Raw genomic sequence first — 21,852 nt, 5'->3', positions numbered from 1 at the left:
TTCCCTCTAATGTTAGGTTTCTACACGCGAAAACAAAAACTAATTTTGCCCCAATAACATGCGCACTTGCACCACTGTTTTCAGGCATTTGCACTATAAGTGGAACGACAGAGAGAAGTTGTGCTACGTGTCTCAAGGAGATGCCAGCTTCACATACGGCTACGAGTACCTGGGCTGCACGCCCCGCTTGGTTATCACGCCCCTCACTAACAGGTGCTGGCTCACCCTCACCGGAGCGCTGCTCCTGAATCTGGGGGGCTGCCCCGCAGGCCCCACTGGCACGGGCAAAACAGAGAGTGTCAAAGATCTAGCCAAAGTAAGTGCCTTTGGTATCCAGAATGCTGCTTTCTTGGGTTTTTAGTCACACAAACCTTAATGGTATCTTAAATATACACCATTCCTGCTAGTAAGATGTTCAGAACATTTAACAGACACCTTACCAGGTCCATGAAGTCATGTAACTCATCCGTTCACATTTAAGTGTCTGCTGTGTGCTGGGACATGGGCGTTCTGCAGGCTCAGTTTGCTTCTGTTTGCTTGGGATTCCACCGTGCTCACTGATGAGTGAACGGCGGCAGCATCACCCTCATTTAAGGGTGATTTCGAGCTGCATGCAGACTTCTACCTGGTCGTGTGTGTGTGGGAGTGTGTGTGTGGCACAGAGAAAGAGACAGAGACTATGAAAGTGGAGGAGATGGTTTGATGTCACTGAAATGATGTCCCTGAAATGCTTTTTCCTTAGTTTTTTATTGATGTGTTTTAGAAACATGACTTTTTAGCATTCCATGTGCTAATCAACTTAATAGTGTATGTGCCTCTATACTAAGTTTTGTGACTTTCTAAATTCGGTATGTACTTCATCTGGAGATTGCAGTTTTCTCAAAAGAGTAAAGACATTTTATAACTCCTGAAGTTATAGCATTAGTATTTTGTGTCATAATTCAAGAGATCTATTAAAATAATATTTTTGTTTCTCAGTCCTTGGGCAAACATTGTGTGGTCTTCAACTGTTTTGAGGATTTGGATTATAAGGTAAGGCTTATTCATATATTTGTAGGAAAAAAATATTGTGCACATAAAATAAAGAATTCATTGAGGATTGAAAGAAGAAGAAAAGTATTTCTCTTGGAGAGACATTAAGTATTAACAGAACTGTAAATGCTGTTGATTCTTCTAAATTGATAAAATAGAAACTTAGAATATAATAGAAACTTAAAACATCATGCAGTTTTCTTCTATGAAACTGAACTACTTCTTATGACAGTGGTTTTCAAAATTTTTGACGGGGTTTTTCCTAACAAAATATGATATGGAACATGAATTTATTAATAAAATTAAGAGTACTGCTCTATTAATATAAATTTATTTTATACTTTTATTTACTTTTACTTTTTATTTACTATTTTATACTTGTATTTACTATTTTATACTTTTATTTACTTTTTTATACTTTTATTTACTGAAAAGGTATACTTCTATTTACTGAAAAGGTAATCATTAAAAACAATGAGGCTGTTATAATTAACACAGAGATTTGAGTCAGAGTTTGTAGTGATGATTACAATTTTATGTCAGCCTTATTTTTTTCTGGTGGCATATTACCTAAGAAGACACAGATCCTAACATTGTGAAATATTCATTGAAATGTCATATACCTCTGCACCTGTCACAAATTTACTTACAGTTTCAAAACACACCCATTTACTTTGTTTTGCATGTTAAGTCCAGACCATTTACCCTTTTGTTTTGTTTTGTTTTTTGTTTTGTTTTGTTTTTCAGCATATTCCTTGTTTTTGCACCACACCCAGTGCTCCATGCAATCCGTGCCCTCTCTAATACCCACCACCTGGTTCCCCCAACCTCCCACCCCCCGCCCCTTCAAACCCCTCAGATTGTTTTTCAGAGTCCATAGCCTCTCATGGTTCACCTCCCCCTCCAATTTCCAACTCCCTTCTCCTCTCTAACTCCCCTTGTCCTCCATGCTATTTGTTATGCTCCACAAATAAGTGAAACCATATGATTGACTCTCTCTGCTTCACTTATTTCACTCAGCATAATCTCTTCCAGTCCCGTCCATGTTGATACAAAAGTTGGGTATTCATCCTTTCTGATGGAGGCATAATACTCCATAGTGTATATGGACCACATCTTCCTTATCCATTCGTCCGTTGAAGGGCATCTTGGTTCCTTCCACAGTTTGGCGACCGTGGCCATTGCTGCTATAAACATTAGGGTACAGATGGCCCTTCTTTTCACTACATCTGTATCTTTGGGGTAAATACCCAGTAGTGCAATTGCAGGGTCATAGGGAAGCTCTATTTTTAATTTTTTGAGGAATCTCCACACTGTTCTCCAAAGTGGCTGCACCAACTTGCATTCCCACCAACAGTGTAAGAGGGTTCCCCTTTCTCCACATCCCCTCCAACATATGTTGTTTCCTGTCTTGCTAATTTTGGCCATTCTAATTAGTGTTTACCTTTTATTAGGGTTCTTTTATTGGCAGCTAAAAGCACATTAGCTGTGAGACCCTGTGTTTCCAGTGTGTGCTCCCTTAGCACATGAAAAATATCAATAAACACAGATCAGCTGTTTGCATGAGTATTGCCAAGACCTAGAGACCCTAGTTTCCTCCCCAGGAACTGCCCTCAGGTGCAGTGAGCAGGGCCGAGCAGCCAAGCGGGGAGCCCAGAAACCTGCTCATCAAGATAAGTCATATTTTAATGATTTTTAGAATCAAAATTAAGGCCAAAAAAACATGAAAAAATGAAATATCAAAATTTTCAGTAGAGACATGACCTGATTCCCACAACCAGTGGGAAGAACTGGCTGCTGTGTCTCGGACCCACAGGACTCTGGCGTGCACTCCTGCCTCACACGGAGAGCACGCATTCCCGCGCGCGTGTTCATGCACGCTTGTTGTGTTGGGCCTACGGTGTTCTTGCTGGTTTCGGCTGCCGGCACATGGGCATTCGTGGGTTCCCCACCTGGAAGCCCCCCCTGAACACCAAGAGCCAGGCCTTTGCCTGCACCTGCCAGGGGCGTGGGCCAAGCGCCGTGCGCACCCCGCTGTTGTGCTGGGGAGGGCATGCGCTGGCCTTGAGGACACTGCGGAACCACACTGGGCCAGCCCAGGGCCAACCCGCGTGTAATTGTTTTCAAGATAATGGGGAGATTCTTCTTCGGACTGGTGCAGTCGGGAGCGTGGTGCTGTTTGGACGAGTTCAATCGGATTGACGTGATGGTCCTCTCCGTGATTGCGTCACAGATCCTAACAATCAAGGCAGCAAAAGACAGCTACTCTGTCAGGTACGGGGTGGGTGCCTCTGCTTCCTTGCTGCTTAGTATTCCTTCTCTGGGAAGTGCTTTGGGTGTTGTTTTTTTCCTAAACACAGACCAGAAGGAATGAATGACATCTTGGATGTCTCCTTTGCTGGGCAAGTAAAGAGCAAATATACAGAACGGACTTTCCTGCCAGCCCGGAGGTCTTCAGGCTCCTGTCCAGCATTGGAAAGGCCTTCCCGGCCACCAGGACAGGTCACAGATATATCCAATGACTTTTTCTTTGAACTTTAAACTCTCTTAGTACCTTTCCATGTTAGGATGTTTCACTTGAAGAAACCAAAGTATTTTTCTTTAATTCTACATCCTTTTAAAAAAACATTACTGGCCACATACCTAAAGCCGTCTCTTATTCCATGGTTCTGAATTAATATACTTTTATTGAGAAAAAAATCCTGTAAAAGTAATACTTGTATGTTAGGATTACTGCCATTTACTAATCCAAGGAGAATTTTTTTCTCTTTAGATAAATTCAGAAATTTACATGATTTACTTTATGGGCATAATTGAATTTGTGGGTTTAAAATTTCTATTACAATCTAGTATTTATTTTTTTTTATTTTTTTATTTTTTTAAGTAATCTCTATGCCCAACATAGGGCTCAAACTCATGACCCTGAGATCAAGAGCCACACAATCCTCCGACAGAACCAGCCAGTCACTACCCCCCTTCCCGCCCCCAGTATTTCTAATTCATTCTAATGGACACTCACTTCTGGCTTTACTCTCAAGGATCTTGTTCCCACTGTTAGAGCCAGTGTTGCAAGGCCTCACAGGTTTGTAAGTGTAAGTGGGGGTCACAGGAGGCCACATGTCACCAGTTTTCCACCTCGCCTCATAGAGTGTCACCTTCGTCTGTTCTGTCCAGGGAGCCCTCAGCTTTTGTTCCTCGTGTTCCTCCTTTCCAGCTTCAACCACCCTCACTGGTATCCCCTATCCGTAAAGTCACCAGAGCATTTCTCTCCATGGTCCCTACCTCTGGAGCTGACACAGTACCCTAATCTCTGGGCCAAGGTTCTGCTTCACAGCATTCCCTTTATTTAACTGAGGGGTTAGGGGGGCAGGCCGCACTGTGTGTTAACACAGGAACCCTGCGCCATAGCCATTCTCCGCTCTACCCTGTCACCCAGGGAGAGCTCTGTGTCTGGGTGCCTCCTCGGGTTCTTTTCCCTGTTTGGTCAAGTCATTCAGGGGGGTGCCTTCTGGCTTCAGTCCCCACAACTCTGTAGATCTGACCAAATAAATCTGAAACCCCAGAGCACCTGGGTGACGCAGTCAGTTAAGTTTTGGCTTAGGTCGTGATCTCAGGGTCATGAGTCTGCTTGGGATTCTGTCTCCCTGTCCTGCTGCCCTTCCCACCCATTCTCTTTCTCTCTCAGATACATAAATACATCTTTAAAAAAAACTCTGAACCCAGCAGGGCTCACAACTTTGACTCAAGATGACCCTTTTCTTTACCCTCTTAAAATTGTTTTTTTCAGGGCACCTGGGTGGCTCAGTGGGTTAAGCCTCTGCCTTTGGCTCAGGTCATGATCTCAGGGTCCTGGGATCGAGCCCTGCATCAGGCTTTCTGCTCAGCAGGCAGCCTGCTTCCCCCCACGTCCCCGCCTGCCTCTCTGCCTACTTGTGATCTCTCTGTCAAGTAAATAAATAAAACCTTTAAAAAAATTGTTTTTTCCCCCAGCATGTGCTGTTTGGATTTAAATGTAACACAGCCTTAGGAACTTTACCAAACTCACTTACTGTTTTAACATACTTTGACTTAGAGAACACAGTTCTCTTAGTAATGAATACTATAATGGACAGGGGAGGAAAATTTTTCTTTTTCCTGTCGAGGTTCTTTTGGCTGATCCATTAATTAAATTGGCATAAGATAAATTAATGGGAGAAAAGTTTAATTGCATACATACATGAGCCTCACACAGACACGGGAGGTTCAGAGACAGTCCATTAAGGTTTGTATGCCATCCTGAGCTAAGGAGAAGGGGAAAGGGATCTGGGGCTACAAAGGGAAAGAAGAAAAGTCACAGGGAGACGGGAAGAGCAAATGTTTGGTGAGAGAGACAGCAGGACACAGAGAGGAATCCGAATGAACAGGTCTCCTGAGCTCCGCACAGCTTACTACACCCACCCCATATTCTCTGTAGCTGTCTCTAGTGAGAGCTGTCTTCCTGGACCCAGCCCTCTATCTAAACTCATAGAAGCAGTTAAAGGGGGAGGTAAAAAGCTCTTTCTGAGTCTTTTGGGCCTTCGCTGTCTTCAGCTAAAAATAATGTACGTAATGAAGTGGCACATTTTGCGGGGTGCTCATTCCGAACTCCTACCCATGTCTTATAGGTTTGTGCTGGAAGGAAAAGAAATTCGTATCAACATGTCTTGTGCAGTATTTGTCACCATGAACCCTGGGTAAGTATCTGTGCTAGGAGTGGAGACAGTCAAAATCGTTTTCTGAGATCTTAGCCATGAAGCAGTCGTCCGACATTTTAATGTACCATTGTACATTGTACATTGTACATTGTACCATTGTAATGTACTGCCACCGCCTGATCCCCTCCTGTACCTGCGTACTCACAAGCATTACAGTTCCGTACTTATGACCATGGGTGGTCTCACGTTAACTTTCTGACTGAGGGATGTTTTCACTTCCAGAATAGCTAGGAGAAAAGAAAAGTTTAGCCACTTGTCACAAAGAAGACAGACTAAAAAGCGGAGAGTAGCAGAAGGAAGAGAACTTGATGGTTATGAGGAGCAGAGGCTGAGCAGGCTCAGTGAACACCTGTCGAGGGAATATGTGGAGGGAACCGTCGGGGTGGGAGCGACCTGACGTGAGGCGCACCGTGGGAGGAGGCACAGGGAGAAAGGTCGGTAGAGGAGAACACTCTGGAAATGAAAAATATGATAGAAACTGTCTTAGACACTTGCTTTCAAGTGAAGGTCACATAGGACACAAACGGGGTAATTCTGGAAACTATATTGTGTGGTTCCTCAACGGGAAAAATGAAAACAGAATAACTGCTTTTCTGCTTATTTATTTCTTTGTTTTTCTTACCCTCTTAAGATATAAAGGTCGAGTAGAGCTCCCGGATAACTTAAAATCTCTGTTTCGCCCAGTGGCAATGATGGCTCCCCATTATCAAATGATTGCTGAGATAATGCTGTTTTCATTTGGTTTCAAATCTGCAAAATCACTCTCTGGAAAGCTGGTTAACATTTATGAATTAGCCAGCAAGCAGCTCTCACAGCAGGTAACACATTGCTTTTTTCAAAAGCAAGGGGATTATAGAAAACCTTAAATAAGACTTTTCTGGTATCGGACCATGGGATGACCTGGGAAATAATGGAGATAGAATCCGGTCAGCAGTTCAAGATGGCGAGCCAACATGGAGGTGAGGGAATGTGTAAAACCAGTCCAGGTTGCAAGCCTTTCCTCCAGGGCCTGGAGAAAATAATGGAATACCTGCTGTGTGAAACTGGGGACTACTTTCTTCATACGAGGAAGTTAACCTCTATAGCAGTGACTCGCACTTTTTTTGTGCTTCGAGATAATTGGGGGAATTTGTTAAAGCACAAATCCCTGGACGTTACCACCAACTTTCTGAGTGGCGCAGCCCTTGAGAATTTGCGTTTCTAACTGGTTCTCAACAGTTCCTGATGTTGCTGATCTGAGTACCACATGTTGAAAATGATTGTTCTGGGATATGCCAGCTGGATGAGTATTTGTTTATGACTCAGCATGGTTTGGACAACCAGCCACACCACCTCCAGAATGTTCTTCTTTACCCTATTCTTTCAGTTCATCTCTCCATTTCAGAGAAAATTTAGTTTAGATACTGATAGTTTTTAACAGCTTTAATACTTCTGACTTTCTCCCTTAAGAAGACTTTAGGGGCACCACTTCGGGGGGAAGTGAAAGCACTAGAAGCCAAATGCAGTCTTTCTTGATTTACAGCACAGTCTTTCTTCACAGTGTACATGATTAGGGATTTAACTGTGTAGTATATGCATTTATTTCCAAGTCATCCCATTTTTCTTTCAGAAATGTAATAACTCAGATATTTTAATGCTTTATAGGATCATTATGATTTTGGCTTGAGGTCTCTGAAGACCATTTTAACAATGGCTGGGAAGAAGACACAGGTATTTAAATGGTGAGTTGAATTTTGAATTGTTAGGTCAAACGAAGTTATGCAACACAGGGAAAATAATTGGTAAAAGTCTAAGTAACAATGACGAGATAAAATGGAGCTCCCAGAATGTTACAGTGAAATATAATAGAGGTGTTTAAGAATGTGAAAGAAGAGGAAGAAAAAAATGCACAAGATCCCCGGGGACTTTTCCTCAGAAGAACCTATTGTTTAAAAAAATGTATCTTGGGGTGCCTGGGTGGTTCAGTGGGTTAAAGCCTCTGCCTTTGGCTCAGGTCATGATTCCAGGGTCCTGGGATCGAGCCCCACATCAGGCTTTTTGCTCAGCAGGGAGCCTGCTTCCTCCTCTCTCCCTGCCTGCCTCTCTGCCTACTTTTGATCTCTATCTGTCAAATAAATAAATAAAATCTTTTTTAAAAAGTATCTTAACCTTTATATAATAAAAGATACACTGGAATAAAAGGCCTTATTTAAAAGAGCAGTAATTTAATGAGAAATGTAAAACCTATATGAATATATCTGTATGAGAAATGTGTAAAACCCATATGAAGAAAACATTTGTGAAGGATGCAAATGAAAACATGAATAAATGAAATAATACATCATGTACTTAATATAACATCTTAGATGGTCTAGCATCATAAAGATTTAAAGACTCTAAATGTTCATTTATGAATGAAAAAACCTCCCAGTGAGTATACCAAAGGTATTTGTTTATTTTTGAGCCAGCAGATTTTAAAGTTCAAATAGAAAGGGGCTTCTCAGAGGCACAAGCGGTTAAGCATCCGACTCTTGGTTTCGGCTCAGGTTGTGATTTCATGGGTCATGATCTCACGGGTCATGAGATGGAGCCCTGAGTCAGGCTTTTTGCTCAGCAGGGAATCTGCTTGAGATTCGCTCTCCTTCCATCCCTCCCACCACTCGCACTCGCATGTGCAAGTGCACTCTTTCTCTGTCTCAAATAAATAAATGCATCCTTAAAAAAAGAAAAACAGTTAAGACTAACTAGAAAGATATTAACAAATGAAAGCAATGAAGGAGAAACATTCCTTTAATTACTGAGACATATTATAGAGCTGCATTGGTTAAACACTGTGGTGCTGGCTTATGAACAGAGAGGGACAAGTCATCAGGACAGAACAGAACCCAGAGGCAGGACTGCACACGCTGGGCGTGTAGTGTGTTGTCAGTTGTGAGGCAAGAACAAACTCCCAGACTTTCCAGTGATTGTCTTTGGGAAAACTAAAGTGCCCTGTGCATAAAGATGCAGTTGGAGCCACGGCCAACGTTATCTACCTGGATAACAGGAGCAAAAGACTAAAAACGTAAAAGGATTTGAAGAAACAAAATGTCCTTTATTTTCTTGGACTACAGAAGACCTGTAAAACTAAGACCCAAAATCTAGAAGCTATAAAGGCAAAGAGTGATAATGGTCAGAAAACACTGTGCGGTCAGGAGCTGAGTGATGAACTGGGAAGAAGGCTATTTGCAGCTCTCTGGGCAGAGGGAGAGCTCATCCTCATGACACAGGAGGACTGCCTGGAGCACACGGGGAAGGACTCGTATGCAAAATGGGCAAAGGACAGTTCTCAGAAAAGGAAACATAAAAGTTTTTAAATACATGAAAATATACTCAACCCCACTCCTGAGAGAAATGCACATTAAAAATGGAAATGTTGTCTCTCATCAGATGGGCAAAAATACAAAAGTTGGGACTTTGTTGGCGAAGCTATAGGGAAGTGAGCGTTTGTTTCCATTGTTGCTAAGGGGCGGAACTCTTTGGATTTGATCTGGGGCTATATTCATGTATTACCCATTAAAAGTTAAATGAAAAAAAGTGAATATGTTGTAAGAGGGCATATCAATATGCCATTTACATGAATTATTAAAACACAGCCAGTGTTACAGATTGTTCATGGTACCTAGATACAGCACCAAGCACAGAACGCTGTGGGGAGGGGAAGAGCCAGGGGTCTGGCTTTAGCTCGACCGTAGTATGTTATTTCTTACAAATAAAGGAACTAAGGCACATATTGCAAAATGGTCTATGTAAGACTGATGGCAGGTAGATGGGTACCTGTTATGAAATGCTTTGTCATTGGGAAGAATTAGAGGCAGGAGTACCAGGAATCAGCTTCCTGACGTTCTCCAGTCCTCCAGTCTTTCTGCTGTACGAGGACCTGTTCCAGAGAGGGAGTCCCTGATCCGTGTTCTTTGCATCATAGAAAAGCCTCAGTTAGTTCTCCCAGGCACCTGGACTGGGGCTCCCACGTCCAGTGTGCTGTCAGTCTGCTGCCATGAGGAGCAGCTGTCTTTTGTCTGTCTGTGCTTGCACAGCTGTGACAGCCCGCCCCCTGGTCCCCCTAAAGCAGGCGATGTGGTTGTGTGAAGATGACTGTATTATAAAGAGGATTGGGGAATTTTTTAAAAGATTTTATTTATTTATTTGACAGATAGAGATCACAGTTAGGCAGGGAGGCAGGCAGAGAGAGAGAGAGAGGAGGAAGCAGGATCCCCACCGAGCAGAGAGCCCGATGTGGGACCCGATCCCAGGACCCTGAGATCATGACCTGAGCCAAAGGCAGTGACTTAACCCACTGAGCCACCCAGGTGCCCCTATTGTGGTTCTTCTTGTCTGTCCTTTTCCCTTCTGTCCCTTCCTCTCCCTCTGCTCTTGCCCATTCTTTCTCAGGCTCCTGGCTTTGCCTCCGAGGCATGCACAGATACCACAAATGTCCCTCATTTCCAGAACAGTCTCCCAGCAACTCTGTCTGGAAATGTTGTACTGGCAGAGTTGTTGTACTACAACAAATGTTGTACTACAGCATGCGGAGGACAGGAGGGCACCTGTGGTCTCCTGAGGGCCGCAGCCGTAGGTACCATGTTCCTGACCACCCTCCTCTGCCGCAATCGCATTCCTGGCAGACAGTGGATTGGGAAGCACCGGTGGCCACGGACCGTGTCTTCCCAGGCGAGGCAGAACATGATCCGTCGCCTGGAGATAGAGGCAGAGAACCACTACTGGCTGAGCATGCCCTACCTCATCACGGATCAGGAGTACGGCCACGCCGCGGAGCACAGGGCGGCGGCCTTCGAGGCCATCAAGGTGGCCAGCATGTCCAAGTTCCCCCCACACAGATTTGTGGTAGACCAGCTCGACCATCTCAATGTCAGCAAGAAGTGGTGCTGACCCGGAGGCAGTCACAGGGCTGCCACCTCTGGACTGATTCTGGAACCGAAGAAGGAGGAAAAATGATCCTTTGGACCAGTCTTATTGAACAGCAAGCATGAGTATAGTGGTCTGCATATAGAATATCTGGGGCTCCAAACTCTTTAATAAAACTTCATAGTTCAGTCAAAAAAAAAAATTGGCATTTTTTTTTTTTTTGTACTGGCAGAGCCTCGCTCTAACTCCCGGAGAGTCTGGAGGTGCTTATATTTAAAACAGTAGTAGGAGGGGCGCCTGGGTGGCTCCGTCGTTAAGCGTCTGCCTTCAGCTCAGTTCATGGTCCCAGGTTCCTGGGAGCCAGTGCCGCATCGGGCTCCCTGCTCAGCAAGAAGCCTGCTTCTCCCTCTCCTACCCCTGCTGCTTGTGTTCCCCTCTCTCGCTGTGTCTCTCTCTGTCAAATAAATAAAATCTTAAAAAAAAAAAAAACAGTAGTAGGAGACCGTGTATTTGCTTTGTAGGGCTGCCATAACAAATGGCTACAGACTTGACATCTTAAAGTACCTGAGACCAGAAGTCTGAACTCCAGGTTGTGGGCAGGACTGTTGTCTCTGCCAAGGTCCAGAGGGAGAGTCCTGCCTGTGATCTGTCAGCACCCCGGAGCTTGTGGCTGCGTCACTCCGGTGTCCACCCCCTCTTCTCACTGTCTTCGTGTCTGTGTGTCTCTCTGCCTTGCTCTCAGGAGGAGCGTGTGACTGCATTTAAATCGGGATCATCTGAGATAAACTCAGTCCCATCTTTTGCTGTATCAGAAAATATTCACAGGTTCCAGGGATTAGCAAGGGAATATATCTCTGCAGAACAGTTTTGTCTGCCTCCCGCAGACAGTCCCAGAAAGGAGGTTTCTGTATCTCCCTTTCGGGGAGACAGACTGCCCAGCAGCTGGAATTCTAGGATGTCCTTGGTAGAAAAGATGTGCTTTGTCAACAGCTAGAGAATTAACATCTCTTCAGGTAATCACTTGAAACACAAAACTTACCACAGTACTGGGCCATAAAGTGAGCCTTAACTAATTCCAAAGAATGTGGTAGGTATCATGAAGGCAATCAAAATGGGTAAGAAAAAAAAAATTATTTTCTTGGATTTTCTTGGATTTTAGTTGACTTATTAGTGTAGGGCTTTCATTTTTTATTCTTAAATGATAACAGATATTCCCCATGATAATCTTAGATGCCATCCCCCAAATTATTCTTGTGGAGAACTTTAGTTGAGTCTTACATTTATATATCTAACAGCACAGTAGCATAACAGTATTATTATATATAAACTGTGATCGCTCCCAGATGTAGTAGTTTGTGCGTCCATCAGTCCTTCCTTCCTTCCCTCCTTCCTTCAAGTTATCCTCCTCGAGTGTAAAGCAAGCTGTGTCTGGGGAGAAAGAATGTCACTGACCCCCAGCAACTGTCTGACCTGGAGGTCATGTTGACTCATGTTGAGTATTACTTTCCCTCTTAAGTGCTTGAAAAGAGTAATGAATTCTTTGATTAAAGAATTAGAGTGCCCGGTAAAAGTGCTCCCTAAACGTTAGCTATTAGCTGTTTTTATTAAGGATCAAAGACTTCAGATTCGCCCCTGTCCTGCTGAAGAGTTTGGACATGTGTGCCCAGGAGGGCAGAAGGGCCTCTCCCGCCCAGAGTACGTTGCTTCTTGTGTGTCTCTGCAGTCTGACCGCACGGCCTGCTGTTCCTTCTCCTGCGGGCATGTTTAATGTGCACAGATATGTGCTGAAGTGTTCAAGAGGCAACATATCGTTACTGTGGGGCAGAATATTATGCGATGACTTCTTACATCTGGAGGCTTTTGTGACAACAAGCAGAGATACCTTCAGCTGGCTTGAGCGGAAGAGGGATTCGAGGTTTCTCTCCCTCAGAATCTCCAGAGGCGGGCAGGGGAGGACTGCTCTGACAGGGTTTCAGGTCCATTTGTCTCTACAGGACCACTTCCGTGGCGTAACTCGGGCCACAGTTCCCAGCTGCATAGCCTGCAAGCCTGCTTCCCTGGTCTGCCTCGAGATTGTGAATAAATTGTTATTATTTCTTATTTGACATCAACCCGAATTCATTCCATATTTGCAGCTAAAACACGTTACTGATACAATGCCAGGCCCTGACTGTGGGGGTGGCATTGCCCTGCCTGTTCGGGACCAGCCCGGGCCTGTCTCTGGGCCCATCTCGGGGTCCCATCTGTGGGCCCTGGGACCAGATCCGCCTCACGCACACCATCTAGCTGCTTTGCAGTGAGGGACAGGAGGAAGGGCCGTGGGGATAGCCACCGCCGCAAAGGAGCAGAACAGTCCTCAGTGTCATTCTTGCTCACCTTGTCTGTTTTCTTCTTCTGTTAAAGTAACACCGGTGACCATCTTTCTGAAAAGGAGGAGACTCTGATCGTTATTGAGGCTCTAAGAGAAGCTAGTTTGCCAAAATTTCTCCCTGAAGACGTCCCATGTTTTGAAAAGATTATAGGAGATATTTTTCCTGAAGCAGCAGTTTCAACACCAAATCAGGTTGCCTTGGAGGTAATAAGACTTTTGAAAACCATCACAAATGATTTAGATGTGGAATATTGAGATAAGAAATGACATAAGTAAAAAATATTCTAGTTCTTCCTGAAACACTCTACTCATGTTCTAGTTGGAGAGATAAACATACTCGGAGATGTATTTCCCCTTGGGAAAAAAACAGCCTCAGTCAAGGAAGGCTGCTAATTACATTGTTCCCCAGTTTTTTCGTCTTTCCAAAGGGAATGAGAGTTTCCTCTTCCTACTTTAAAGAGGTGCTCTAAGGATCAAATTAGATCAGGACTATGAAAAAGGACATTACAATGTAAACTTTTGTGGTTATAAAAATGGCATGTTATGACTGACCTTGCAGTCATCGCCACTTTCTGGGTGGGGTCTCGACTTTTCTCCCGCGGCCCCCTGTGTCCACATGCTGCGGCAGACAGCAGTGCTTTCTGGACACCTGTGACCAGGCCCACAGAGCCCCCAGCAGACAGACCCAGAGTCAGCTCCCCCGACACCGGTCACACTGCCTTTCACGGTCTGGCCACATCAGGTGACCTGACTGTGTGTCCTTTTTCCTCCCGCCACTTTTTCCACCCCAAGGGTCTCTTTGCTTTCTGGCTCTTCCTGGGCCCTTATCAGCGATCAGGCCATCAAACCCATGCACTCCTTTCCCTGGGACCCTGCCCAATTTTTCAAAACACTGTTTTTTGTGTTTTTTTTTTTGTTTTAATTTTAGTATATATGGTTTATGTAGCTTATAGTTTAAACAGCCTCATAATTGTTCCTTCTTTAAGTATACGTATAAGCTATGTGCACAACCCCGTACCCAGCGGGCATAGAATACAGATTATTTTGAGGCACACATGAAGTGCTCAGCAAAAGATCATTCATTAGGTTGTGTAGGAAGGTCTGGGAAAATTTCCCTTGCAAACCACCCGGACCAGGAGTTTTATGACACGATAGTTCTTTCATGGTTCTGGTCTAGTTAGATTTCAGATCCCTTCCAGGCTCAATTTTGTTGAACTAGGGAGTGTTCTCATGGCATTCACATGTTAGAATGTTGTGTGTGGATCTGAGACAACCACTGTCTCACAGCCGTTGCAGTTTCCCGTTTCTGATGTTACCCTCCCAGCAGGTCTTATTTTCTTAGCTTGGGTTTGCTTCATTACATAGATGACCTAGAAGTGTATCTAATTGTTTTCTTCAAAAAAATGGCCTTTTATTTAATACATCTTTTTGATTTCTAACCTTTTAATATCCCTATTATTATTTTTATTTATTTTTATTTTTTATAAACATATAATGTGTTTTATAATTATATAAAATTATATAATTATAATGTATTTTATAATATAATTAAATTATAATTATATATTATAATAATATATTATATATTATTATAATAATATTATAAATACATTATAATATAATTATAATGTATTTTATAAACATATAATGTATTTTTAGCCCCAGGGGTACAGGTCTGTGAATCGCCAGGTTTACATGCTTCACAGCACTCACCACAGCACACACACCCCCAAATGTTCATAACCCAACCACCCTCTCCCGACCCCCTCCCCCCAACAACCCTCAGTTTGTTCTGTGAGATTAAGAGTCTCTGATGGTTTGTCTCCCTCCTGATCCCGTCTTGTTTCATTTATTCTTTTCCTACCCCCCAAACACCCCACACTGCATCTCCACTTCCTCATATCAGGGAAATCATATGATAGTTGTCTTCCTCCGATTGACTTATTTCGCTAAGCATGATACCCTCTAGTTCCATCCACATCGTTGCAAATGGCAAGATTTCATTTCTTTTGATGGCTGCATAGTATTCCATTGTATATATATACCACATCTTCTTTATCCATTCATCTGTTGATGGACATCTAGGTTCTTTCTATAGTTTGGCTATTGTGGACACTGCTGCTATAAACATTCAGGTGCACATGCCCCTTCGGATCACTACTTTTGTACCTTTAGAGTAAATACCCAGTAGTGCAATTGCGGGGTCATAGGGTAGCTCTATTTTCAACTTTTTGAGGAACCTCCGTGCTGTTTTCCAGAGTGACTGCACCAGCTTGCATTCCCACCAACAGTGTAGGAGTGTTCCCCTTTCTCCACATCCTCACTAGCATCTGTCATTTCCTGACTAGTTAATTTTAGCCATTCCGACCAGTGTGAGGTGGTATCTCATTGTGGTTATGATTTGTATTTCCCTGATGCCGAGTGATGTGGAGCATTTTTTCATGTGTCTGTTGGCCATCTGGATGTCTTCTTTGCAGAAATGTCTGTTCATGTCCTCTGCTCATTTCTTGATTGGATTATTTGTTCTTTGGGTGTTGAGTTTGCTAAGCTCTTTATAGATTTTGGACACTAGCCCTTTATCTGATATGTCATTTGCAAATATCTTCTCCCATTCTGTCAGTTGTCTTTTGGTTTTGTTAACTGTTTCCTTTGCTGATGAAATCCCAATAATTCATTTTTGCCCTTGCTTCCCTTGCCTTTGGCGATGTTCCTAGGAAGATATTGCTGTGGCTGAGGTCGAAGAGGTTGCTGCCTGTGTTCTCCTCAAGGATTTTGATGGATTCCTTTCTCACATTGAGGTTCCTTCATCCATTTTGAGTCTATTTTCATGTGTGGTGTAAGGAAATGGTCCAATTTCATTTTTCTGCATGTGGCTGTCCAATTTTCCCAACACCATTTATTGAAGAGGCTGTCTTTTTTCCATTGGACATTCTTTCCTGCTTTGTCGAAGATTGGTTGACCATAGAGCTGAGGGTCTATTTCTGGGCTCTCTATTCTGTTCCACTGATCTATGTGTCTGTTTTTGAGCCAGTACCATACTGTCTTGATGATGACAGCTTTGTAATAGAGCTTGAAGTCCGGAATTGTGATGCCATCACCTTTGGCTTTCTTTTTCAATATTCCTTTGGCTATTTGAGGTCTTTTCTGGTTCCATATAAATTTTAGGATTAATTTTTCCATTTCTTTGAAAAAAATGGATGGGATTTTGATAGGGATTGCTTAAATGTGTAGATTGCTTTAGGTAGCATAGACATTTTCACAATATTTGTTCTTCCAATCCAGGAGCATGGAACATTTTTCCATTTCTTTGTGTCTTCCTCAATTTCTTTCATGAGTACTTTATAGTTTTCTGAGTATAGATTCTTTACCTCTTTGGTTAGGTTTATTCCTAGGTATCTTATGGTTTTGGGTGCAATTGTAAATGGGATTGACTCCTTAATTTCTCTTTCTTCTGTCTTGTTGTTGGTGTAAAGAAATGCAACTGATTTCTGTGCATTGATTTTATATCCTGAAACTTTACTGAATTCCTGTACAAGTTCTAGCAGTTTTGGAGTGGAGTCTTTTGGATTTTCCCCATATAGTGTCATATCATCTGCATAGAGTGATAGTTTGACTTCTTCTTTGCCGATTTGGATGCCTTTAATTTCTTTTTGTTGTCTGATTGCTGAGGCTAGGACTTAAGTACTATGTTGAATAGCAGTGGTGATAACGGACATCCCTGCCGTGTTCCAGACCTCAGTGGAAAAGCTGTTAGTTTTTCTCCCTTGAGAATTATATTTGCGGTGGGTTTTTCATAGATGGCTTTGATAATATTGAGGTATGTGCCCTCTATCCCTACGCTTTGAAGAGTTTTGATCAGGAAGGGATGCTGTACTTTGTCAAATGCTTTTTCAGCATCTATTGAGAGTATCATATGGTTCTTGTTCTTTCTTTTATTAATGTATTGTATCACATTGATTGATTTGCAGATTTTGAACCAAACTTGCAGCCCTGGAATAAATCCTACTTGGTCGTGGTGAATAATCCTTTTAATGTACTGTTGGATCCTATTGGCTAGTATTTAGGTGAGAATTTTTGCATCTGTGTTCATCAAGGATATTGGTCTGTAGTTCTCTTTTTTGATGGGATCCTTGTCTGGTTTTGGGATCAAGGTGATGCTGGCCTCATAAAATGAGTTTGGAAGTTTTCCTTCCATTTCTATTTTTTGGAATAGTTTCAGGAGAATAGGAATTAATTCTTCTTTAACTGTTTGATAGAATTCCCCTGGGAAGCTGTCTGGCCCTGGGCTTTTGTTTGTTTGGAGATTTTTTGATGACTGTTTCAATCTCCTTACCGGTTATGGGTCTGTTCAGGTTTTCTATTTCTTCCTGGTTCAGCTGTAGTTTGTATGTCTCTAGGAATGCATCCATTTCTTCCAGATTGTCAAATTTGTTGGTGTAGAGTTGCTCATAATATGTGCTTATAATTGTTTGTATTTCTTTGGTGTTGGTTGTAATCTCTCCTCTTTCATTCATGATTTTATTTATTTGGGTCCTTTCTCTTTTCTTTTTGATAAGTCTGGCCAGAGGTTTATCAATCTTATTAATTCTTTCAAAGAACCACCTCCTAGTTTCATTGATTTGTTCTATTGTTTTTTTTGGTTTCTATTTCATTGATTTCTGCTCTGATCTTTATGATTTCTCTTCTCCCGCTGGGTTTAGGCTTTCTTTGTTGTTCTTTCTCCAGCTCCTTTAGGTGAAGGGTTAGGTTGTGTACCTGAGACCTTTCTTGTTTCTTGAGAAAGGTTTGTATCGCTATATATTTTCCTCTCAGGACTGCCTTTGCTGTGTCCCACAGATTTTGAACTGTTGTGTTTTCATTATCATTTGTTTCCATGAATTTTTTCAATTCTTCTTTAATTTCCTGGTTGACCCATTTATTCTTTAAGAAGGATGCTGTTTAGTCTCCATGTATTTGGGTTCTTTCCAAATTTCCTCTTGGGATTGAGTTCTAGCTTCAGAGCATTGTGGTCTGAAAATATGCAGGGAATGATCCCAATCTTTTGATACTGTTTGAGACCTGATTTATGACCCAGGATGTGATCTATTCTGGAGAATGTTCCATGTGCACTAGAGAAGAATGTGTATTCTGTTGCTTGGGATGGAATGTTCTGAATATATCTGTGATGTCCATCTGGTCCAGTGTGTCATTTAAGGCCTTTATTTCCTTGTTGATCTTTTGCTTGGATGATCTGTCCATTTCAGTGAGGGGAGTGTTAAAGTCCCCTACTATTATTGTATTACTGTCGATGTGTTTCTTTGATTTTGTTATTAATTGGTTTATATATTTGGCTGCTCCCATGTTAGGGGCATAAATATTTAAAATTGTTAGAGCTTCTGTTGGACAGACCCTTTGAGTATGATATAGTGTCCTTCCTCATCTCTTATTATAGTCTTTGGCTTAATATCTAATCTGATATAAGGATTACCCCCCCCCCCCCGTTTTCTTCTGATGTCCATTAGCATGGTAAATTGTTTTCCACCCCCTCACTTTAAATCTGGAAGTGTCTTCGGGTCTAAAATGAGTTTCTTGTAGGCAGCATATTGATGGGTTTTGTTTTTTATCCATTCTGATACCCTGTGTCTTTTGATTGGGGCATTTATCCCATTTACAATCAGGGTAACTATTGAGAAATATGAATTTAGTGCCATTGTATTGCCTATAAGGTGACTGTTGCTGTATATTGTCTCTGTTTCTTTCTGATCTACTACTTTAAGGATCTCTCTTTGCTTAAAGGACCCCTTTCAATATTTCTTGTAGAGCTGGTTTGGTGTTTGCAAATTCTTTCAGTTTTTGTTTGTCCTGGAAGCTTTTTCTCTCTCCTATTTTCAGTGATAGCCTAGCAGGATATAGTATTCTTGGCTGCATGTTTTTCTCGTTTAGTGCTCTGAATATATCATGCCAGCTCTTTCTGGCCTGCCAGGTCTCTGTGGATAAGTCTGCTGCCAATCTAATATTTTTACCATTGTATGTTACAGACTTCTTTTCCCGGGCTGTTTTCAGGATTTTCTCTTTGTTGCTAAGACTTGTAAACTTTACTATTAGATGATGGGGTGTGGACCTATTCTTAATGATTTTGAGGGGGATTCTCTGCACCTCCTGGATTTTGATGCTTGTTCCCTTTGCCATATTAGGGAAATTCTCTCCAATAATTCTCTCCAATATACCTTCTGCTCCCCTCTCTCTTTCTTCTTCTTCTGGAATTCCAGTTATTCTAATGTTGTTTCGTTTTATGGTGTCACTTATCTCTCGAATTCTCCCCCCTTGGTCCAGTATTTGTTTGTCTCTCTTTTGCTCAGCTTCTTTATTCTCTGTCATTTGGTCTTCTATATCATTAATTCTTTCTTCTGCCTCATTTATCCTAGCAGTAAGAGCCTCCATTTTTTATTGCACCTCATTAATGGCTCTTTCTATTTCAACTTGGTTAGATTTTAGTTCTTTTATTTCTCCAGAAAGGGCTTTTATCTCTCCGGAGAGGGTTTCTCTAATATCTTCCATGCCTTTTTCGAGCCCAGCTAGAACCTTGAGAATCGTCATTCTGAACTCTAGATCTGACATATACCAATGTCTGTATTGATTAGGTCCCTAGCTTTTGGTACTGCCTCTTGTTCTTTTTTTTGCGGTGAGTTTTTCCACCTTGTCATTTTGTCCAGATAAGAATATATGAAGGAGCAAATAAAATACTGAAAGGGTGGCAAAGACCCCAGGAAAATGTGCTTTAACCAAATCAGAAGAGACCTCAAATCGTGGGTGGGGGGGGAGAAAGGGGATAAAAAGAAGTTAAAAAGAAATAGAAAAAGAAAACAAATAAAGAAAAAATATAGAAAAGAAAATATATATATATATATATATATATATATATATATATATATATATATTAGACTGGTGACTAGCACAGGGTCACCCACTTAATTTTGTGAGTATTTTGGTCTCTTAGAAGAAACTACCTCCCAAAATTTTAAAGAGTGAAAAACATATATAAGGGTAAACACAATGAAGGGATGGAATATGCCTATAAAGATGAAAAAAAAATTTTTTTTTTAAATTTCTAAAAAAGGAGTTGATAAAGTAAGTTGGTTAGGAGAATAAAGAAAAAGAAAGTGGAGAGAATTTGCTCAGCCTGGAGACTAGAACAAGCCCGGAGCTAGATTTAGGGTATATTTTGATCTGTTAGAAGAAGTTGTACCCCAAATTTTTTAGAAGAAAAAACCCTATGTGTGTACAAAATCTAAGGTTAGATACAATGAAGGATAAAATATGACTATAATAATGAAGGTTCAAAAAAGATTATTATTATTTTTATGAAAGTTATTGTTAAGATAAACTAGTTTAAAAAGAGGAAAGGGTAAAAGTTTAAAAAAATTTTAGCAGAAGAAAAAAAATAAAATTAAAAAAAAATTAATTAACTGCAAGACTAAAGAATCATGGGGAGAAAGCCATGAATTCCATGCTTTGCTTTCTCCTCCTCTGGAATTCCGCTGTTCTCCTTGGTAAGTGAACTTGGTCTTGGCTGGATTTCTTGTTGATCTTCTGGGGGAGGGGCCTGCTATAGTGATTCTCAAGTGTCTTTGCCCGAGGCAGAATTGCACCACCTTTACCGGGGGCGGGCTAAGTAATCCACTCAGGTTCGCTTTCGGGAGCTTTTGTTCCCTGAACGCTTTCCGTAGAGTTCCGGAGGACGGGAATGAAAATGGCGGCCTCCCAGTCTCCGGCCCGGAGGAGCTGAGAGCTCGGGGTCCCACTCCTCAAGGCGCCCTCAGAGAAAAGAGCTCAATCACTCCTGTCTCTCTGGCCTCCGGCCGCGCTCCGAGCTCACCCAGCCTGTGACCAAGCGTCTCTGTCTCTGGCATGTGGCTCAGATGGTTAAGCGGCTGGCTCTTGGTCTCAGCTCAGGTCTTGATCTTAGTATTGTGGTTCAAACCCCACACTGGGCTTCGTGCTGGGCATGAAACCTACTTAAAAATAAAAAACAACAAAAAAAAAAGCCCAGCAAAGAAAACTATGTAACTTCGTCCAAGCACTGCCTTAGATATAGAGGCTGTAAGTTCAGGTGGGTGGTGTTTTCCTAAGCATTTTTCCCCAGAAATTTGATAGACCAATGTGTATTTCCTTCTTTTCTAAGTGTTCTTTCAAGACAGAGGTTTTTCATGCTTTTAATTTCCAGGTAAAGACCTTTTTATTTTCTGATTTTGTTACCAATTTCTGGTTTTACTTAATTATCATCAGAGAATATTATCTTTGTTACTCTTCCTTAAGAATTTAGACTTTTTAATGGCCTAATGGATAGGTAACTTTTGTGCATAGTCCCTATGCACATGGAAAAAAGGTATCTCTGGACTGCAAATAGAAGACAGAGTTTTGTTTATCTCCATTTGTTAAGACTGTTCATTTCCCATTTATTAAGTGATGCGTAGGGTACTGGCTGGTGAGCTACAGTTCGGCAAGAGACACTGAAATAGAGATGCTTATTACTCACGGGTCTTGGAGGAAGTTTGCAGGACAGGCCTCCAGGAGCCCCCTGAGGAGGACGAGGCAGGGTGCCGGCAGAGAGGCAGGCCTGGGGCACCCGCCTTCATCAGGGGCCATGGCCGGGCTGCTTTTGGGATTCCCAGGCTAAGGCTGCATTGGCCAGGGTAAACCAAACAGAGCAGGAATTTGGCAAGTTCCTGGTGGGTGCTGTCTAAGGAGCCTGTAAGGGGAAGACCCCAGGAGGCAAGGACATGTCACCACCAGCTCATGCCTGCTCCCGGCTCTGCAGGCTTCCATCTGGGGGCCTGCGCCAGTGGGAGGGTC

At 42.3% G+C, this 21,852-nt stretch overlaps 2 protein-coding genes across 2 annotated transcripts in view; both read left to right on the top strand.

Moving 5' to 3' along the window:
- Window positions 1–21,852, top strand: part of LOC111150822 (dynein axonemal heavy chain 14) — a 319,964-nt gene that overhangs the window by 116,489 nt on the left and 181,623 nt on the right. The window contains exons 28-34 of the mRNA XM_022508439.1: window positions 85–316; window positions 979–1,032; window positions 3,161–3,306; window positions 5,676–5,744; window positions 6,397–6,583; window positions 7,410–7,486; window positions 13,053–13,224. Coding sequence (XP_022364147.1) covers window positions 85–316; window positions 979–1,032; window positions 3,161–3,306; window positions 5,676–5,744; window positions 6,397–6,583; window positions 7,410–7,486; window positions 13,053–13,224 — 937 coding nt within the window. The remainder of the gene's footprint in view (window positions 1–84; window positions 317–978; window positions 1,033–3,160; window positions 3,307–5,675; window positions 5,745–6,396; window positions 6,584–7,409; window positions 7,487–13,052; window positions 13,225–21,852) is intronic.
- LOC111150624 (ribosomal protein 63, mitochondrial-like) lies at window positions 10,365–10,673 on the top strand. Its single transcript, XM_022508115.1, has one exon. The coding sequence runs from the start codon at window positions 10,365–10,367 to the stop codon at window positions 10,671–10,673; it is 309 nt and encodes a 102-aa protein (XP_022363823.1).

The sequence above is a fragment of the Enhydra lutris genome, unplaced genomic scaffold (genome assembly GCF_002288905.1).
Source record: "Enhydra lutris kenyoni isolate GAN:26980312 unplaced genomic scaffold, ASM228890v2 scaffoldscaffold24, whole genome shotgun sequence".
NCBI classification, from domain to species: Eukaryota; Metazoa; Chordata; class Mammalia; order Carnivora; family Mustelidae; genus Enhydra; species Enhydra lutris.
This window is presented reverse-complemented; position numbering and strand designations above follow the sequence as displayed.

What these genes read in the sequence shown, in the direction of transcription:
- LOC111150624 (XM_022508115.1), top strand. Translation starts at nt 10,365, where the DNA reads ATGTTCCTGACCACCCTCCTCTGCCGCAATCGCATTCCTGGCAGACAG.